Source organism: Oikopleura dioica, chromosome 1, assembly GCF_907165135.1.
Source record: "Oikopleura dioica chromosome 1, OKI2018_I68_1.0, whole genome shotgun sequence".
NCBI lineage: Eukaryota > Metazoa > Chordata > Appendicularia > Copelata > Oikopleuridae > Oikopleura > Oikopleura dioica.
Window position 1 is genome coordinate 7,173,713 of NC_137291.1, and position 18,567 is coordinate 7,192,279.

At 37.7% G+C, this 18,567-nt stretch overlaps 2 protein-coding genes across 2 annotated transcripts; one reads left to right on the plus strand and one right to left on the minus strand.

Moving 5' to 3' along the window:
• Nucleotides 1-327: 327 nt before the first annotated feature.
• LOC145711871 (uncharacterized) lies at nt 328-1,715 on the plus strand. Its single transcript, XM_081789560.1, has 3 exons — nt 328-383; nt 430-1,477; nt 1,521-1,715. The coding sequence occupies exons 1-3, from the start codon at nt 328-330 to the stop codon at nt 1,713-1,715; spliced, it is 1,299 nt and encodes a 432-aa protein (XP_081645686.1).
• Nucleotides 1,716-9,319: 7,604 nt separating this feature from the next.
• Nucleotides 9,320-10,624, minus strand: LOC145708206 (uncharacterized). Its single transcript, XM_081785864.1, has 3 exons — nt 10,308-10,624; nt 10,068-10,208; nt 9,320-9,950 (listed from the first exon to the last, which is right to left on the minus strand). Exons 1-3 carry the CDS (start codon nt 10,501-10,503, stop codon nt 9,421-9,423), a joined length of 867 nt encoding a protein of 288 aa, XP_081641990.1. The 5' UTR covers nt 10,504-10,624; the 3' UTR covers nt 9,320-9,420.
• Between the last annotated feature and the right edge of the window lie 7,943 nt (nt 10,625-18,567).

Below are 18,567 nucleotides of genomic sequence, written 5' to 3' on the forward strand. Positions count from 1 at the left end.
TTTCTCGGCTTTATTTCGCCCGTCATTTTTCAAGTCGCTTTCCAAAAAATGGTTCTCCATGCCAAAACATGGATACAAATAGATCGGACAACGCAAATATTTTTATCAATGATTTCTTTCCTAAAAGATCCTTAACCAGAACTTTGTAGGAACTTTGATCGAAGATTGGCCTTCTTGCCAGGTTACTAAAGCAAATGCATTACGAATTCAGTGCGCTTCTTTTCTTCGGATGTTTATGAACTGAAGGCTACTAATTTTGGGAAAGTAGCGTCTGCTGCCGGCTGCAAGTAATCACAATTTTTTATTTTATGTTTCAAATAACAAAAAATGAAATACTCAATTTTCGCACTTTTTGTTGGCAAAATAAATGGCCAATCTTGCCCGTAAGAATTTGCCCTACCACTTTCGATATAAATTACAATTTTTCAGAGATCAAGAAATCGGCAATTTGTGCGAGTCAAATTGCAAAGAAGACCTCCTTACTTGTCTAGAGAACTGCTCAACTGCTGCTTGTCAAGAAGAATGCTATCTTGCTGACGTTCTTTGCGAGACAAAATGTCCTTGCAACATTTACTGTCCTGATGGCTGCGAAAACTGCGACCATCCGCTTTGCAATCAGCCCTCTTGTCTTGAAGAAAACGAGCTTGAATATGCTAACTGCATTCAATCGGCAAAAGACGCGCTCTTCAGTTGCTACGATGGATGCGTAAGCGACTTGGAAATCGACTGCTACAGTGACTGTAATGATGAGAGTCTTTTGAGCATCGAGAGCTGCCCCTGCATGAATGGTTGCTCACTTGGCTGTCCCTGTGACAACTACACCTGCTCGGGAACAAACACAAGAATTACTCATCTCGGCGTTTCTTGGCAATATCCAAACTTTCCCCCAGTCCTCTATATGACCGACAACATGGGTTTGACAATGGACCCTGTCGACTACGATTTTGTTGAAACCTACACAAACAGCTTGATTTACGCTGATTTCGCGATTCTCCGCGACGTCGTTTACATCTTCGGAGGCAACGACTGGGAGAACAGTGTTCAAAAAGTAACTGACGACTGTACTGTCGAGAGACTTGACATTCGACCTGTTTACAGGCACAAGAGTACAGGGGGCATTGAAACTTTCGAAGATAAAATCTGGCTGTGTTTCTATGAATACAAGTCGTGCCAAACCTTCGACGGAGTACAATTCGAAGCAGCCTCGGGAAGAACTGCGGATGATCATCAATATGGCTCCCTCTGTACTTATGAAAATACACTCATTGGAATCGGAGGGAAAGGTAAAAAGGAGAGTGTTGAAATCTATCTTGGCGGGGGATGGATGAAGCCGGCAGACACTGATCATCCAATTGGGCTTTACGATGGAGAATGCGTGAATGTAGAAGAAGGGGTTCTCACGATGGCGGGAGAATATGGAAAGGAAATTTACTTGCTAAAGGAATTGAGATGGACCAATGTTGGAAGACTTTTAACGGTAGATTGGAAAGAAAATAATGATTGATAAATATGAAATTTAGGCGGTGAGTGTCCCAACCTTCGTAAAACTCGGGAACGAAATAATCCTATTCGCTGGAGCAAAAACTTCTGATGTTCAAAAAATGCTCTGGAATGGAGAATCTATTGAAGATGTTGAAGTTATTTATCAACAACCTGAAGACGGAATTTTCAACCCAATTGTCTTCGAGAGTTCTTCTAGCAAATGTAAAGCGTGAATAAATTTTTTAGGAATATATTTATTTGATCCAAAATGGAAGATCAAAAACAATATTATATTGAATATTTTCATCGGAGTTTCCGCACTCTTGTGACGCGAATTTTCGAAGCATTTTCATAATTGTCTTTTTGATGCTCTGCTGAATACTCATTATAATTGATAATTGATGTCTGCAGAATACCTGGATCAATTTTATAAGTCTTCAGACTTGCTTCTGAAAGAAGAAGGGCTTTTCTTTTCTCGATTCTTTCAAGATCTTTCAGAGCAAACTCGAGTCGTTTTCGAGCTCCTTCTGCGGAAGTTTTTACGATTTCAGCAACGTTCATTTCCATGCCAATAATTGACTTGATACTGTCGCTCGCTGTTCTCATCGGACCCTTATCAAAGTTGATGCTCGTTAGTAAAAGGGCTTCTACCTGGCAAATTTCTTCTTCAAGGGCTGAATTGGCATCGATATAGTCTTGTGTATCAGTCATTATTTCGCTGAACGTATTTTTGACGCCCTCGAAATCTTTGATCGCTTTCTCCGCCACTTGATCTGCCTCGATACTCAGTTCTTTCACCTTCTGTACAGTCTTTTTGGCCATTTGAAGATACTTTTCTGTCAATTTGATTCTGTCGCATATCCCAACATCTTGAACTCCATTAGCTGCCGCCTCGCAGCAGGCGCCAAGAATAAACTCCCTGAAAGTCAGATCATTTGCTCCACAATGTTCTCCAGAAAGCGATGCCGGGCATTTGAAAACGGATTCCGAGCAGTTTCCAAATTTGAACTTTCGACTTTCAGACGAGTCTGCTTTTTCTGCGCAAAACTCGCATAGACTTATTTGCTCATCGATAACTGCGGCTTTTGGCACTGCCCTTAATCTTTCAATAAGACTAAATAAGGCCCAAAAAGGGAGCTTACGAACCAGTTACAATAATCACATTTTATAAGTAGGCCATAAGAAGACACAAACTCTTTTTTGATTCCTCTGAACATTTTCCTTTTCTCTTCTCTATTAAAATTATTCATAACATCCTGCTTGCGAAAATAAGCTCTAGAAAGACATTTATTCACCAATCACTTTATTGAAGCTATTGAAGATTTGGTGCGAGAACTGCGCTCAAGACTTTTCGAACCAGAATGAGAAACAGTGCTGAAATCAATTGACTTGGAAAACTGTCCTTTTCGAGCCGAATCTGGATGGAAGGGATTAAGAACTGAGTTTTTCTTACTGCTTGATTTTCGACAGCTATTTGGAGACATTGTGCTGGATTTCGTGACTTTTTTGGTTTTTTGAGCGATTTTCTTCCATGATTTCAAAAGAAAGGTACTGTTTATTAGTTTGTTATTCAGAATCTGAATTTCAGATATAAGAAATAATCCGAAGAAGCCTGAACAATATCTAGATATAAATAATGATATCTTTCTATTTTTGTACAATTATCGTTCCAGATATACACTTTATCAGCGCAATTTATAATTTTATTTGATATTCTTCAACAAATGTTGGATCCCTTTATCAACCGTTGCGTCATCTTGATAGAAAGTATTACTTCAAAAAAGAAAATTTCTCTTAAGAAAATTGCTCTTTTGAAGACTGTAATTGCTCAAAAAACTTCCCTGTAATGGTTGAACTTCTTTTTGACATGGCGATTCGATTTCGCGAACCGAATTTGGAGACATTTCCAATATTGTCCGGAAGCGATAAATTCTTCGTCAGCGCCTCCTGAATTCACTTGAAAACGGCTACTTGTTAAACTTTATGAACAAACGTGAGGGAGTTGTAACGAGTTGCGCTTGAGATTGAAGGGCACAGAAGTTGATGTGGACAGTGATGCTCGTCGGCTGAGATACTTCGCTTCAGAAAGTCTACGAATATAAAACTCAAATTTAAATTGCTGATGAATATATCTTTTTCTTAAGCTATTTTCAGCTCTTAAATGCTTTAATTGTCTTTAAAATAGAAATAATGGCCCAATAAATCCAAAATTAAACCCTTATAGATTTAAATGATTTTCATATAACTAATTTGAAGATTTGTTTTTTCAACCAGAAAACTTTTATACCAGTCTTTTGTCAAAAAAACATTCAGAAAGTTATGCCGCAATAACTAATGCGGGCAAATTGTAATCCGAAAAATTTAGACTACTCTTTGCCCTGAAAATGCGAACTGAACGGAACGTTCTAGACGAAGTTATGATATTTGGCGATAAAAAGGTTGTGTTTTAATATTATGGGTAAACACAAGGTTCCCGAAGCCTAGGCGCTCGGTAAAAACAAGCGTAACCTAAACAAAGCATAAGCGTAAAATGATGTCAGTACTTTCAATGTTCGAGGGATAGGGCTTGAGATTCTTGTTCAGTGTAATGACGAACAAGTGTTCTAAGTGTAGGAGCAATGAGGAGCATCGTCATAAATATAAAGTACACCCTTCTTTGGGCTTTTATTGAAGAAACATTTGTTGAACAAATGTTTAGGACTCGTGACGAAGCTTTTATCCTTACTCTTTTATTATTATCGGACCAAAAATAGACACTTCGTTCTTTCATAAAATATTCTCATTTACTAGGGCCTCAATTCCCGGAGAAACTATCATCGCAGATGCCGATTTTTATCTGAAAAAAATGAATTTAACATGATGACACCCTTATTCTGGCCGCGCCTGATTTCATATGATTTTAAACTTTAATAATCGTAGTATTTAATTAAAACTGTGCACTTAAGGGTATCAACAACGATGGAATAAGGGGCTCTTTTATGAGTCGACCCCGTTATTTCGTTGTTGGGAGTCCCAACAACGAAACTTGGGACTAGGGTTGGCCAAAAAAAGGGATGGGCCTTCGATTTCCTTTAAACTTTCCTAGATTATTTATTTGGGTCCATATAATAAATATTTTCAAAAAAATTCCAAAAAAAATTTTCGCCTACCCTTTTTTGGAGGGCTGAAAATAGCCAAAAACCTGTTTTTTCCCCATAACAAGCTTATCTGCTGCATGCTTACTGAGAAAAAGGGTAAAACTTGAATACTAAAAATCCGCCTACGCAAAAAAATACGGTTTTGTATACCGATTTTCGAGGTCTTCCGCTCAACTTGATGATTCATATGGGGTATCAAAATGTTCGTCTCGTCGAGATCTATCAGAAACTGCAATAAAATTCGCTGAAATGAGACTTCACTTTTTTCTTGGCCTACCCTACTTGGGACCCTTAAAAGTCTTAAGGGAGTATTGACTACAAAGTCGTTACCAATAAACATTTTTCTCGTCAATTAACTTACATTCTGTAGTCTTCATCCACGTCAATATCGTTTATTTCAGAGAGTATCTTCTTGCAAGACTTGATTCTTGAAAACAATGCTCAAGATGGTCAAAACTCTACTTAAGAGTCTAGCCCTTGTTTGTTATAAAAATATCTTGATCTAGTTAATTTCGAACCGTCAATTCGATCGAAAATGGATAAACGATTCCGGAAATGCTACGTCCATGGTTTGAATGAAACAAATTCGAATTATCAAGCTGTCTGGTCGTTCGTTAGCTTTACAAATTGGCAAAACAGATCAAGATCAAACGAAAAAATAATTGTTTTTACCAGAGTTCTGATGAAAGAGCTAGTCGCTTTCAGGAATTTGTTTAACGAAGAATCGCTGTTCTAACGTTTCAGACTCAAATTGGAAGCCTCAAACTTAGGGCGAGGGTTAGGGTTAGGGTTAGGGTTAGGGTTTATCATCGATTTTGAGGATCGTTTCCTTTTCGTTTTCTTCCTTTCTTTCTTCGACCAGTGGCTCAAGACACTCACAAGTCTGAACATACCATTTAGAAATTTTTTCCTCTAAGTGACAAAGTCCGTGACTCTGACTGTACAATTACCCTCTGAGAGCTTGCATCTTCCTTTTGTCATGATGAACTTTGTAGGTCAAAAAGTGGTTAGTAGGGATTGGTGGTTAGCGGCTTCTGAAATCTCTCTATTTTCTGTCTATCTTAAATTCTGGCCAGTTCTTTTTTCCTTGTTTTGCCCCGGGGCGAGAGCGACCAGAGGCGATCTTCCCTGTCGGATGAAAATCGAGGCTCAGCCTTGCGCTTGGGATTATCTCTTCTGAGCGGTTACTCTGTCTCTTTTCATATTTCAACGGCGATTTTCTCATCTCCTCGGAAGATGACGCTTCTGATTTTACTTGTAAGCCATTAATATTTACAGTGGAGGAATGATCCTCTCATACTAATGCACATGGTGACATGTCCAGCAGATTACTAATTCAGCACTTGTAGCACTTGATAAAGGGTGAGATTCTTTACTTAGATGAAATTAAATAACTTTTGCAGCAGAAATTTTGACTTGTCGATTTTTTGAGCTCAGTAGAAAGAGCGAGAAATTCTGAGTCGAACCCACTTTCCCATGAGGAAAATTTTCTAGAGAATGACGTCGCAAATGACGTCATAAGGTACCAAAACCGAAAACTTTGAGTCGGTTTTGAAAGCCTTTCCGATGGATATTTCAAGTGTTCAATGGGTCAAATGGAAGCTCAGAAGAAACTGAAGGTTCATTTTAGATGATTTTCGGAAAATTTCAAAAAATTGGCTCTAGAATTTTTGAAAAATTTTTGTAAAAATAAAAATATCAAAAATGAACCTTAAATTTTGATAAGCTTTCATTTGAGCTATTTCACGCCGAAAATAACCAACTGAAAGGCATCTAAAAAGTGACTCAAAGTTTGCCCAAAATGGCTATTTTTGCCATCTTCTCAGGTCCCCTGTGACGTCATCGTCTGGTATTTTTGGTCAAATTTTGACCAATCGAGTCAGAATTTTCCGGGCTTTCTTTAGAGCCCAAAAATGAATGGGTCAATTTTTTTGCTGCAAAAAGTTTTTAATTTCATCTTAGAAAATAAAAAAACAGAAGTAATCTTAAAACAAAAATTTTGATATTCAATTTTCATCCTTGAAAGAAAAGGGCTGAAAATGATGAAAATGATGCAATAAAAAAGTTGATGAACTTTGCGTTATTCTTCTTTTCAAGGTAACTTGATTCTTGGAGCTATTCTGCTTCGACGCATAAAGATTCAATGATATTAGCCCACTGAATTTTGATATTCGCCAAAATGTCTAACGGGAATGTTCACATTTAGTGACATTTCCGAGCATTTTGTCGCTTGATATTTCATCGTTTCTTAATTTCAGAAATGAAGCAAATTCTCTTGCTCATTATTTTCATCGAAAGTAAGACTGATCACTGCCATGTTGAACAGAAAACAAAGCGGTCATTCGACCAAGAGCCATTTTTTGATGAAAATGACTGTTTATATTTTAAACTTTGTCTAACCCGCATCGAGCAAGATAAATTAATTGCTGTACAATTTTAATGAACTTAAAATTTGCAATTTTTTCATGAAAAAAAAGCAGAAAAACGCTTCAATTTGAGGACTTTAGTTCGTCGAAAAAGTGAGCTCAAGTTGAAAGTCAATAATTGATGCAGCGATCCAGCCAGGCGGATAATTCCGCTATCCTTGGGATTGTTCGTGCTTATCCTCGCGAAGCAATTTACGTAGCAATAATTACGAAGAAGCCCTCTCGTTTTTTATCGATTTCAAAACGGAAGTGAATAGAATAATGATGATTTCTTTCTCCGAAAATAGACAGATTTACTCAATATTCTTCTAGCATTGGGAAGAACAAGGGTTTCTTTGGAGAAACATTGATATTGATATTCCTTTCTATCAGTTAAGGCCTTTGATTCAATTGAATCAAAGAAACAAGGATGTTACTAAAATTATTCAATTTTCCTTTTCATTCAACTGAATCAGTCGAACGGATTGATATGTTATTTTATGATTGATGGCTCTTTGTATTTAGTAATGTTTAAGCTGTGTCTATGGTTATAACTTATAACCTGCTCTTACTATTAACTTCCTTGTTCAATAAATGTAGCTCCATTAAACTAGTTACCAAAATAAACGTATCCGCAAATTAAATTTGACATGCGATTATTGTAACTATAGCTGTAATTACATTTCTTTTCAGCAAAGCACTTATTGCTCTTAATTAAAAAATAAACGAAGATGTAAAGTGGAAAACTAAAACACCCAAAAGTTTAGGGCCAAAACCCCAAGAGTAAAATTTACTCAGTAAATGAACTTGGTTACTAAGAAATGCTTCATCAAGCATGATTTTCAAAAGCAGCTTTTATGACGAAAATAAAAAGAGATTACCTGGCTAATTCATCATCATTTTCGAAAAAATAAAATAATTTTCTTTTGCCCAAGTTACGGAGAATACCAGTTAAATTTCTTCGACAAAAGCCCTCAAATGAATAAAGCCGTTATCGCATGGAGAAGTGCAGGGAAGATTTTAATCAGTTAAGTATTTGCAAAATCATTCATTAGAGCTTTATTTGCGTCAATGTTTTCTTCTGGAATCTTCTTCTGGAGAGAATTCAGGGTTCAAATTTTTGACGAAAAAATGTTGAGCTGAGCGAGCGGCTGAGCGGTCGGCCGCGAAAAATTCTTGAGCAGTTGAGCGGTAAGTCAAAAAGAGCCCTGAGCTGAGCAGACGCTCATCGCTCGCTCACCGCTTAGATACCGCTCGACGCTCAACCAAAATCGGAACCCTGGAGAGAATATTCTCGAAATTGAAGTTTTCCTGAAGAAATCTATGCATCATTATTGATTATTATTAATAAACATAAATATGCAAATTAGGTTGGTAGATTGCAGAAAAGATTTGTGACCGATGATGATTTCTCGCTATTTTTGACGATATCAACACAGCGTTCTAACGATAAAGATATCCTTAGCATCTCCGCTTTTGAGATAATTTTAACGAAAACTTGATTAAAATCGTCCGATTTTTGTTGCGAAAAGTTGGAATCACTTTCTGGAAAACAAAAATTCTCCAAATAAGCAATTTTTATTCCGTTCCATTTTAAAAACTTTACTATGAAATTCTAGCCATATCATTTGGCCTCATGCCAGTTTGAGATAAAAAAAACCTTCTAAAATAGAAGAAAGGCTCGTTCGAAGGTTGACGTGCTGCCAAATTATGATCGTTTGCACCACCAACAGCAGCAGTGCTGGCGCACGACCAAAAACGAGCTGGCTAAGGAATCCCCTTTATACCGGGGTTCTGTATTCTGGTTGTTTAGAAATTTAACCATATTCTGCGCGAAGTAAAAGAACCTCAGAGCATTCTATGATTTTTTGCTGTTACATAAGGGTGTGAAGTTACATTCTCTCTTTAGTAAAGAGTCTTTACCCTTGCGCATAGAGTTTACGCGTGAAAAAACGGTGATTGTTGCCTGGAGATCTGCGATAGAAAATAAGAAACTCGATAGGACAGTTGTTCCACTTTAAGTAGTGACAGTCACTAATAGTGACAGTGTCACTTTGCTGTTTCGGTTTTGCTGTTCCTTTATTTGCGAAAACACGTAAGCCTGTCTCTTTACTCAAGCTAAAGTTCATCAAGGTCCCTTTTTTATTGTACTTTTTAGGCTACTGATACCCTTGTGGCTCCTAACATATGAGTTGAATAAGGGTGTCACCGCAGAAAAGCTTATAAATCATAAATCCAGTGATTTGAAGAAAAATCTTTTGAGGATTTAAAAATGATTGTATTTAAAATGAATGTACAAATAAATAATTGTTCAAGATAAAAATGATGATGACAGTAAATAAATAGAAACAGATTTCCTGATTTTTTGTTGATAATAATTTTTTAAATCTAAGAATTTATGATTCTACGTCTATTTCTTCGTCGAAATCTTCATCGATCGTTTTCGGGGAGCTGGAAGGACTTTCGATGGAGGATTTTCGAAGTTGATTTGTAACGAAAGCGCGTGCTTGAAGAAATTTCTGGTCTGCGTGCGCGTGCATCTTCGTGCAGCCGCAGTTGCAGTCCAGATCGAAGGTTGAGGTAATGACGGAGACGTGCACCGGCTCGGGTTGATTTGGCTTGTACGGGTGGCCGGGACGCTGGCGAGGCGCAATCGCTGCCTGGTTGAAGGTAAATGGGTTCGATTCTTCCTTCGAGCGCGGGGTGATCTGGCCCGAGGGGAGGGAAGAAAAGTTGAAGGGAGATCGCGGTGATACAGGGGTGGAGTCTGCGGAGCTGAGCGGCGATGTAGGAAGAGAAGAAGTCGGCGAAGAAGGAGAAGAGGAGTTGAAGCTCGAAAGAGTCCTCCTGCAATTTTTCCAGGCATTTCGTTGGTTCTTCAGGGCGGCCTTTTGCTCTCGCATGCGAGCTCGATCCTCTTTCAGTGCTGAAAACAGATTGTTAGAACAAAGTTCATCAATTGCCAATTGGTTTTCTGTTGCTACTTTCGAAAATGAGTCTAATTTGTAATTGCGGTTTATAGTAAAAACACGGGTCGACTCACCTCGCAGCCGCATCGGGTTCCAAGCGCAGTAGGTCTTGTGTCTGACGACCCCCTTTTGATTCTGGAAGAAGCGGTTGCACCACTCGCACTGATGACGATCCGGGTGAAGAGGAGTGGGTGAAGTGGGTTCCTGTTTGACGGCTAGAAGATTAAGCGTAAATGTCTTTTCGCACGATGGAATTTGAAAGTAAAGGGCAGCACTGACTTTTACGAGCCCTCGTGAGTTTTTTCTCGACTTACTTGGCGCTAGCTCTTCTTTTTCCCAATCGCGGAGGGAGGGGTTCCAGCTGCAGTAAGCTCTGTGCCTCAGTAAACCAGACGGTTGCTGAAGATTTCTCCTGCACCAGCGGCATTGGTAGCCGTCTTCTGTCTTCGCCTCGGCGATTATTGCTGCTGTTTCTGCGTCTCTGACTGTAAGTTCACTGTCGACCGTCATTTTTTGCTTGAAGTTTTGTTGCTTTTATATCTCGGGCGAAAATGGGGTAACGGAGACTCTTTTTTGTTGACTCGACCTGGCTTTTCGGAAAAATAAAGCGCTGGCCAAAAAAATAAGTTGATTGAGCGATAGGCTGGCCCCTATTTATAATGTTACGAGGCGCAAGTGCGCCGCGGAAACGTGTCTTCCCAAGGTCATCCGGACGCGAATATTGTGGCGCGGTAGATGGCGCGCGTCATCTAAAAGCGCGCGCACACTCTCTCTCTTGAATCGCGGGGACTTACGGCGACTGAAAATGATCCAGGGAAGAAGAATCATCGGGTAAGATTGGAGACTCGACATGCATCAGCACTTCTGTGCATAACGAACTGGAAATAACACCTTGTTGTTACTTGCTATACTTGCAATAACCAACACTTGCTGATAGACATAAAAGAGTCCATATAACAATAGACTTTTATCTTCATCGTAGTCAACATTATATAATATAAAGGAAATAAGGAGACTCTTTGGAAACTGGGAAACTGGACGGGTGAAAGTTATTAATGAACTTACTTAGTTTCTCCTCGAACCAGACAATTTCATGTAGTTAGACCAACAACAGCGATATTTACGATACCAGCACAGGGGTCCCGGTTATTCGAAAAAGAGAACGTCAGAGAATTCATGCTATCTATGATTAATACCAGCTATGGTTTAAAACTAGCGATATTTACCAGCTAGAATAGTATTTATGATACTATAGATAAATTATATTTAGATGATATATTATATATATTATATCATTTAAATATCATTTATCTATATCATAAATACTATTCTAGCTGGTAAATATCGCTAGTTTTAAACCATAGCTGGTTTTAATCATAGATAGCATGAATTCTCTGACGTTTTCTTTTTACGAATTACCGGGACCCCTGTGCTGGTATCGTAAATATCGCTGTTGTTCGTCTAACTAAATAAAGTTGTCTGGTTCAAGGAGAAACTAAGTAAGTTAATTAATAACTTTCACCCGTCCAGTTTCCCAGTTTTCAAAGAGTCTCCTTATTTCGATAATTTGTTTTATGACAGCAGCAAAGAACATTTTAATCGAGGTCTATTTTTTCTGAAAACAAGTCATTATACCTTGATTATTGAAATTTAGACAGAGAGAGAAAACGATTGCTCAATAACTTCCTGCTTTTCATTTCATTTTCATAACAAAATAGGTTTATTTTCTTTTCTTAAGAAAAATAGGGAAATGATGCTTTGAGTCTAAATTTGGCGAACACGCGAATCGAAAAATCCATAAACGTTTTCAAAAGTGCTTATTTTAACTCAAAACAAAAAGTACAAATTATAGACAACTAAGTTGTTATGAAACAACACGATTTCGTTATTCGCTCAAAAATGAACTATTTGAGAATAGTGTTGCTACTATTTTTGCGTAAATGTTTTGAGAAATTAAGATTCTTGGGACAAGATTTCCAAAGCTAGAAATATTAGTAGTTAGTACAACATTTTATCGTAAAGTTGATTATCTATTATCATTGACCCAGATTTTCTTATTGATCTGAATTCAAGAGTTAACACAGTGACACCCTTATTTTTTCAATGGATTATTCAAAATTGGGGTAGAACAAATTTTTGGAACAGATTTTTATAGGAAGGGTTTTGATTGGCCGGTAGGCCAAATACAGCAATCTTATTGGTTATCCAAAAATTCACTTCCAAAAATTGGGTTAGTCCCAAAATTGGGTCTGTAACTTGGAAAAATTAATTGTCAGTTTTCGCCAAGACCTTCGCTAATTTTCTGGTTTACCCACTTTTACCCCTTAATTTTTGATCAAATATTTCCAGTAACTTCCGCAGCGGACTCTGACTCATAACTAAGAATCTTCCTCAACCTCGTGATTTTCCACCGGGCCGGGATCACTGGATCTAGATAAGTAAGTTTTTGTTTGTCTTTGTTGTTTGAAACGCTCCAAACAAGATGACGAGCGTTGGAGAAATTTTCTGGGTTGCACTGATAAAGATTTCAAAAGAGCTCGGAGCTGTTACGTTTATTTATCGTAAGAAGCTGTTTTTCTGGAAACGAGTGAAGCTTTCGTAGCGCATTAAAACCGTGAGACAAGGTCAGGTGCGTCAGGGCGGACAGACTTTACGACTCTCTCTGGGGGGCGGTTTTTTGTCTGGAATCACTCAAGGATAGCTTTAAAGCTTAGGAGTAAGATCGGCAGTATCAAAATATAGGATACTAGACTCTTATGAGTGTGTTATTGTGACACCGTTTCACCTTTTACGACTAAAAAAATATAATAATTATACAGATATAGAGTCTATTTAAAATCTCTGACGTTATGAGTCTAGTCGTTTTCATAAGTAAGAGATAACGTACCCCACCCCCTAGCTCGCCCACATTTTGTGAACATTTTTCCCTTGCTCGCTTAGTTAAATTTCATCAAAGTCCCCTTGCTCGCTCTCATTCTTTTTTCAGCGCGCTCCATTAATCGCCATCCTTCTTTTTACCTCGCGCGCCCTTGTTCGCTCCTCCTCAGCCATTTTTCCCTTGTTCGCCGCAAGACCGCCAAAGCCTGGCTCGGCTTAGGTCGCTTTTACTTTCCACTCAAGCTTTTCATAGGGAACTATATTTTCGATTTCAATGAATATTTTTAATCAATTTTGAGCGGGTAGTTTACCCCTGCGATTTTCAAAAATTACACAGGAGACTTCTGTAATTTCTTTGAACACTATTTTCATTTGTTTCGTCAAAAACAAATAATCTCAACCAGAGTTCCGAATTCACCTCACCCAAGTTTCACCTAGGTGAAGGTGGGTGAAAGTGAAAAATAGGCTTCACCTATCATTCACCTAAAATTTTTCACCTCAACTCACCTCACTTGAAATTTTGAAAAATTGGCTTTCACCCAAATTCACCTTTAGGTGAAAACTTTTCACCTCACCTTATTTTTTTGAAAATAGGCTTTCACCTTAGTTCACCCAAAGGTGAGGTTTGGTCGAAATTTTTCGCCTCACCCTTGGGTGAAGGTGAAAGGATGAATTTGGAACTCTGATCTCAACTAACTCGAAAGATATGCATTTTTCAAGGTGAAAAATAGGGGAACACTATCCGCTCAACCCACTGTAACCTAGATTTATCCGTTAATTCTTTCGAGAAATCTCAATAAATGAATTTTGAGAAAGAAGGCATGAGATTTTTAATAAAGACAGTCTCAAAGTCTCAATCCGAGTATTCCGAGTACTTATGTTTACTTAAAATTGAGCCCCAAATTTTCTCCTTATGAAGAAGATATGAAAATTTGACAAAATGGACGTGAAAGAGCATAAAAAGATAAGTTTGCTTGGAAAAAATCATGAAAATAAAGCTAAAAAGCCTTTTAAAAGTGAAAACGAAAATGAGCTACGCGTAATAAGACGTTCTCGCGGGGCTTCAAGAGCGAACAAGGGATAAATGACGGAGAAAGGCGGGCGAGCAAAGGTGCGCCGTTGAAGCCAAGGAGGGCGAACAAGGGGGCGTAGAATGCAAAAGAAGGAAAGCGACCAACGGATCTTGGTAACAAAAAGCGAGCGACCAAGGGGGGTCTTGTTGTAGTTTAACTCAGCGAGTAAGGGAAAAATGCTCACAAAATGTGGGCGAGCAAGGGGGTGGGGTACGTTAGTATTTTGAGAACTACAAAAACAGATAGTATATAAATTGAAAAGATAACAATTAAAATATAGCTATATAGACAACGATTAAAAAGAAATTGTCGTGGATGATATAATCGACTACAATTGAGATATAATTCTTATAAACACAGTTTAGCTCAATTTTCTATTCTAATAATTCAGTTCTCTTTGATTTCAACACTTGTCGAAAAATTGATGCTGGTTAATGCTTAGACTAAATCTATTCTAGCTTCATGCACAGCTATGAAGAAATGGCGACTGATTCAATCATTGCATTTCTCCAATTTAATTATCGATAGAATTTATTGAATTCAAGTGATTGCGTTAGAACTCAAGTCTAGGGGCAAAGGTAGAAAATTATTGAAAAATCAATTTAATTCGCAATCCAAGAAAAAGGCACTGGAAATTGATCAGCCAGTGCTTTTTTAGCCGAGTGCTGACGCAATTTCCTGTCGATCTCGGGTGGAAATATGGTCATTTTTTGAATTTTGCTTGATTCGTTTTTTATGCGTTTGAAAAATGAATCCAAATCAATGATGGTATTTGATTCAATCATTTCTTTATTTTATTGCACGCAGATAATTTTACAGTATGAAAGTGACCCTAAAGAATTTTTGAAGAAGCGTGACTCTTAGACTTGAAAAACAACATCGTAAATTGTTTAGCACCATATTTGACTTATTATATTTCCGAGGATAAAAGTAATAAGGGCAGCCACGGATAACGATCAAATAAAAAGGCAGTAAGTATATTCTGCTTTCAGATAGAATCTTTCCTGTAAGGGACTCCCTATCGTGAGGGTCCCTACCCTAGGTGACCCTAGGGTTAGGGTTAGGGTGCGACCCAAAGTTCGCTAAATTTTGGATGAGTTTCCATCGTTGGTCAAGACCGTATTCAAAGAAAGTCAAAAAGAGTCAAAAAATTGATGATATGTGAGGGCGAATATTTATGATTCGGCTCGTAAAAGTTTCCAGAGCTTGCATAACCCCAAGGTCAATTGAATTGACCCAGGAATTGCTCGAAGGCCATTTGACGAAATCTGGAATTGTCTCGACTCCCGTCACCAAAATCAACTTTGAGATTCAGAGTCAGATAGAACAATCCATGACGAATAATTACTGTATCATAGGACAGTATGGGAGAGTAATTATAAGTTATTACTCAGGAAGATTCTTATATCCATTTCCATGAAGACTTGTTAGTCATGTTCGATCACCATGATCATCATCTTAAGATTCTCCTGTCTTATTCAGAATATCTCCAAAATAACAATCATCAAATCACTACCAATTGAATTCCAATTCACGCATATTTTTGTGCGTGTATTTGCCGATAAAAATGACTCCTTCTTTCGCCAAATTGACAAGTTATCAATTCAAGAAGAATTGTCATGCCTTCTCATTTACGTCACTTGGAAATCAGGGGAAAAATCCGCTGGGAGACAATTTTTTTTCTCACCAGGCGTTTATCACGTGATAGCCTTTGTTTTATGGCATGTTGGAAGGGACATGCCGGCTTTGAGAAGATTCGTTTTGTCGAGGGTTGAATATACAGAAGATTCTCATGAAGGCATTTGTTCGCCTCAAGTTTATACCTAATGGCCCATTAGTAATTGGTAGCCCTTATGATTAGGGACCCTAATTTAGGGTTAGGAGCTGGGCTCGGCAACCTGTGTAAAAGGCCTGAGTCAGGGTCTGAAAGAGTTGAATGAAAAGCCGCGCAGCTTTTCTGCTTTGTTTTTGAAAAAGCCGCTGCGCGGCTTTTCAGTTCAGTTCCCCTGACACAGGCTTTCTACACAGGTTGCCGAGCTCAGATTATGAGTCCATAAGGGAGTCTTTAGGAATTCCCAGAAAATAAATTCCATTCAAACTTGGCGTTCGTGACTGGTCGAAATCTATTGACAGTCAATAATTGACTTTTGAAATCAAGGAAGAGAATCGATAAAAAAATAACGCTCAACGGAAGTTGGCAAATTGCCCTCGAAAACTCATGACGTTCAGAAGCGACCTATCGCTCGGCAGTAAAAAACGATAATTACGAAAAGTAGCTAAAGAAGATCAGTGACGGCGGTTGTGACATTTTCGCATATTCGGACTCGTCGCAGACGAAATTCGTGAACTTATAAAAAAGTAAATTTCGTCACAGGGCATGAGAAGCAAATATTTGGTTGTTTGGCCGCTCGCATAATTCTTTGATACGCACTTCGATGTTTGGTGTTAACTTAGAATATTTGCCTTTCTTTCAATGAATTTCAACTTTCAACAATGCTGCTATTTGTGATGATCCCATTCGTTCAATCACGCAATTTTTCGGTAACTCAAGAACTTCGAGAGTAACCCTGAAAGTAAATGTTTTCATGAGAATTCAATTCAAAGACCCAAGATTGAGCATCTGGTGCAGCTTTAGATTTACGTCTTTCAAGAGATAATTATCGGTTTTTTGTATAAAAATAGAGTAAATACTTTTTTAAGCTGAGGCGATTAATTTTGATAAAAATATTTTGAGGTCATATTGAATAATGGCGACTCCCAATATACGTAAATATCAATTTACGACAGCTGCTAGAATCTTAAAGCCGGTCTCATGATTCAACTCTTTTGAAATCACTGCTGTTTTTAAAATATTGGATATGGTTCGTATTTTAGGGTTGCTGTTGAATTTATTATTGCACACACATCGTCATTAAAGAGAAGAATATTGCATGCAGTCTGATTCATCCCGTTATATAAAATTAGCTTTTGCTATAGTCTATAGTAGTTATATTCTACAGTCGTTTTCCATCTTTAGAGCGTTTTTCGGATGACAAGGGTTGACCAAAACGCTCTTATGTTGGAAAATTTACGATCAAACTAGGATGACAGTGGGAAGAAATGATGCTAAAAATGCATAAATTGAGCTCTTTTCAAAACTCTAACAATGTATCCGAGGTCATTTTTAGCTATTTATGATAAAATATCTACGATCTTTGATCAGTCAATGATTTCACCTAAAAAGAAGCTTAGAAAACATCTTTTTTAATGATTTTTAAGGTTGAAATAAACATTATTCTGAATATTATTTAAAAATACCCAGAAACGCTCTAAAATTGGAATTTTTGCAGATGACAAAGTATGGAAAATATTGACAAAAACGCTCTTAAGTTGGGCGCTCTTAAGATGGAAAACCACGGTATTTTTATGCAGCAACAAGAGACCATAAAATGTATGCACATAAAACTACTTTTGATGAAAATTCATTTAAATTTCTTCAAAGCAGGATCGACTATTCATAAGTTATAAACGAGCATCAATCAAAAAGTTAGCTGAGCATAAAGCTATCAAAAGAAACAACTTCTTTACAACTTATATACAGTAGGTACTGCTGGTATTTCTTATTTTCAAGATGGGTAGCTCGAATAGCACAAGGTTTTCAATCATTTTGAAGAAGATCGTAATTGCATCATTGAACCAGTCATTTCGCAACGCCGTAAAAATGGACTACAAAAAAACAAAAAACAGAGATTTCTCAGCAACAAGAAGGAGATTGTTTAAAAAAGCTTTGGTATCAGCATTTTCAGCCTGCTGTTTCAAATAGATTTTTGTATAATACAGTTTATAATTTATAAGATAAGGGTGTCCATTATTTATTCTAAAAGAAAAATGATCACGAACGTCAGTTTTTTCGACGTATTTTTTGTTAACAAATCGACTATTTTTGCTGTCGGTTTCAATTGTCGGTGAAATCGTTCTGGTTAAATTAATTAGTCGGATCTTGGTCGAGTCGAAGGTTGAAATTCCAGAGCCGCGCCCGGTTGCCTTCGCCCGCGGCTTATGTTGCTTCGTAGGAACTTAAAATTATCTCCCACAAAGATTTTTTCACCAAAATGGTATTTATCCGGCTCAGAGTTTTATTCTAACCGAAGAGAAAGAAAATGATTTACGAAGATTTTCTTGAAGATTGAGAGATTTTCAGAAGAAGCGAAAGAAAATGATAGGCAAGGGTTTAAAAGAAAATTTTTTATAAAAAAAATATCTTTTTAAACCCATAAAAGCTCTCTTGCGCCACAGAGCGGTGAAGATCCTCTCTTTGCTTCTTTTGGTCGCACTTGTTTCCATCCAATTACTATGGCAGCCTTCCGCAATTAATCAATCGGTGAAGCTTTCCCAAATCAAGTCCCCTAAATTGTCACACAAGAAGCCACCTGTACAAAAGAATGAAAAGAAGAAAAGTTCAAAGCCGGCGTCAAGCGAGGTGCATCATCTGAAACAGGAGAAAATTCATGTAGAATCTCCAACTCGACCTCCTCCTGAACCATCGACTTTGAAAGCGACTACTACCAAGGAACCCGTTTTTTCATTAAAAATTTTCGACAAGAGGTCAATATTTTGGGCCAAAATGTCTAAATTTTATTTTAAA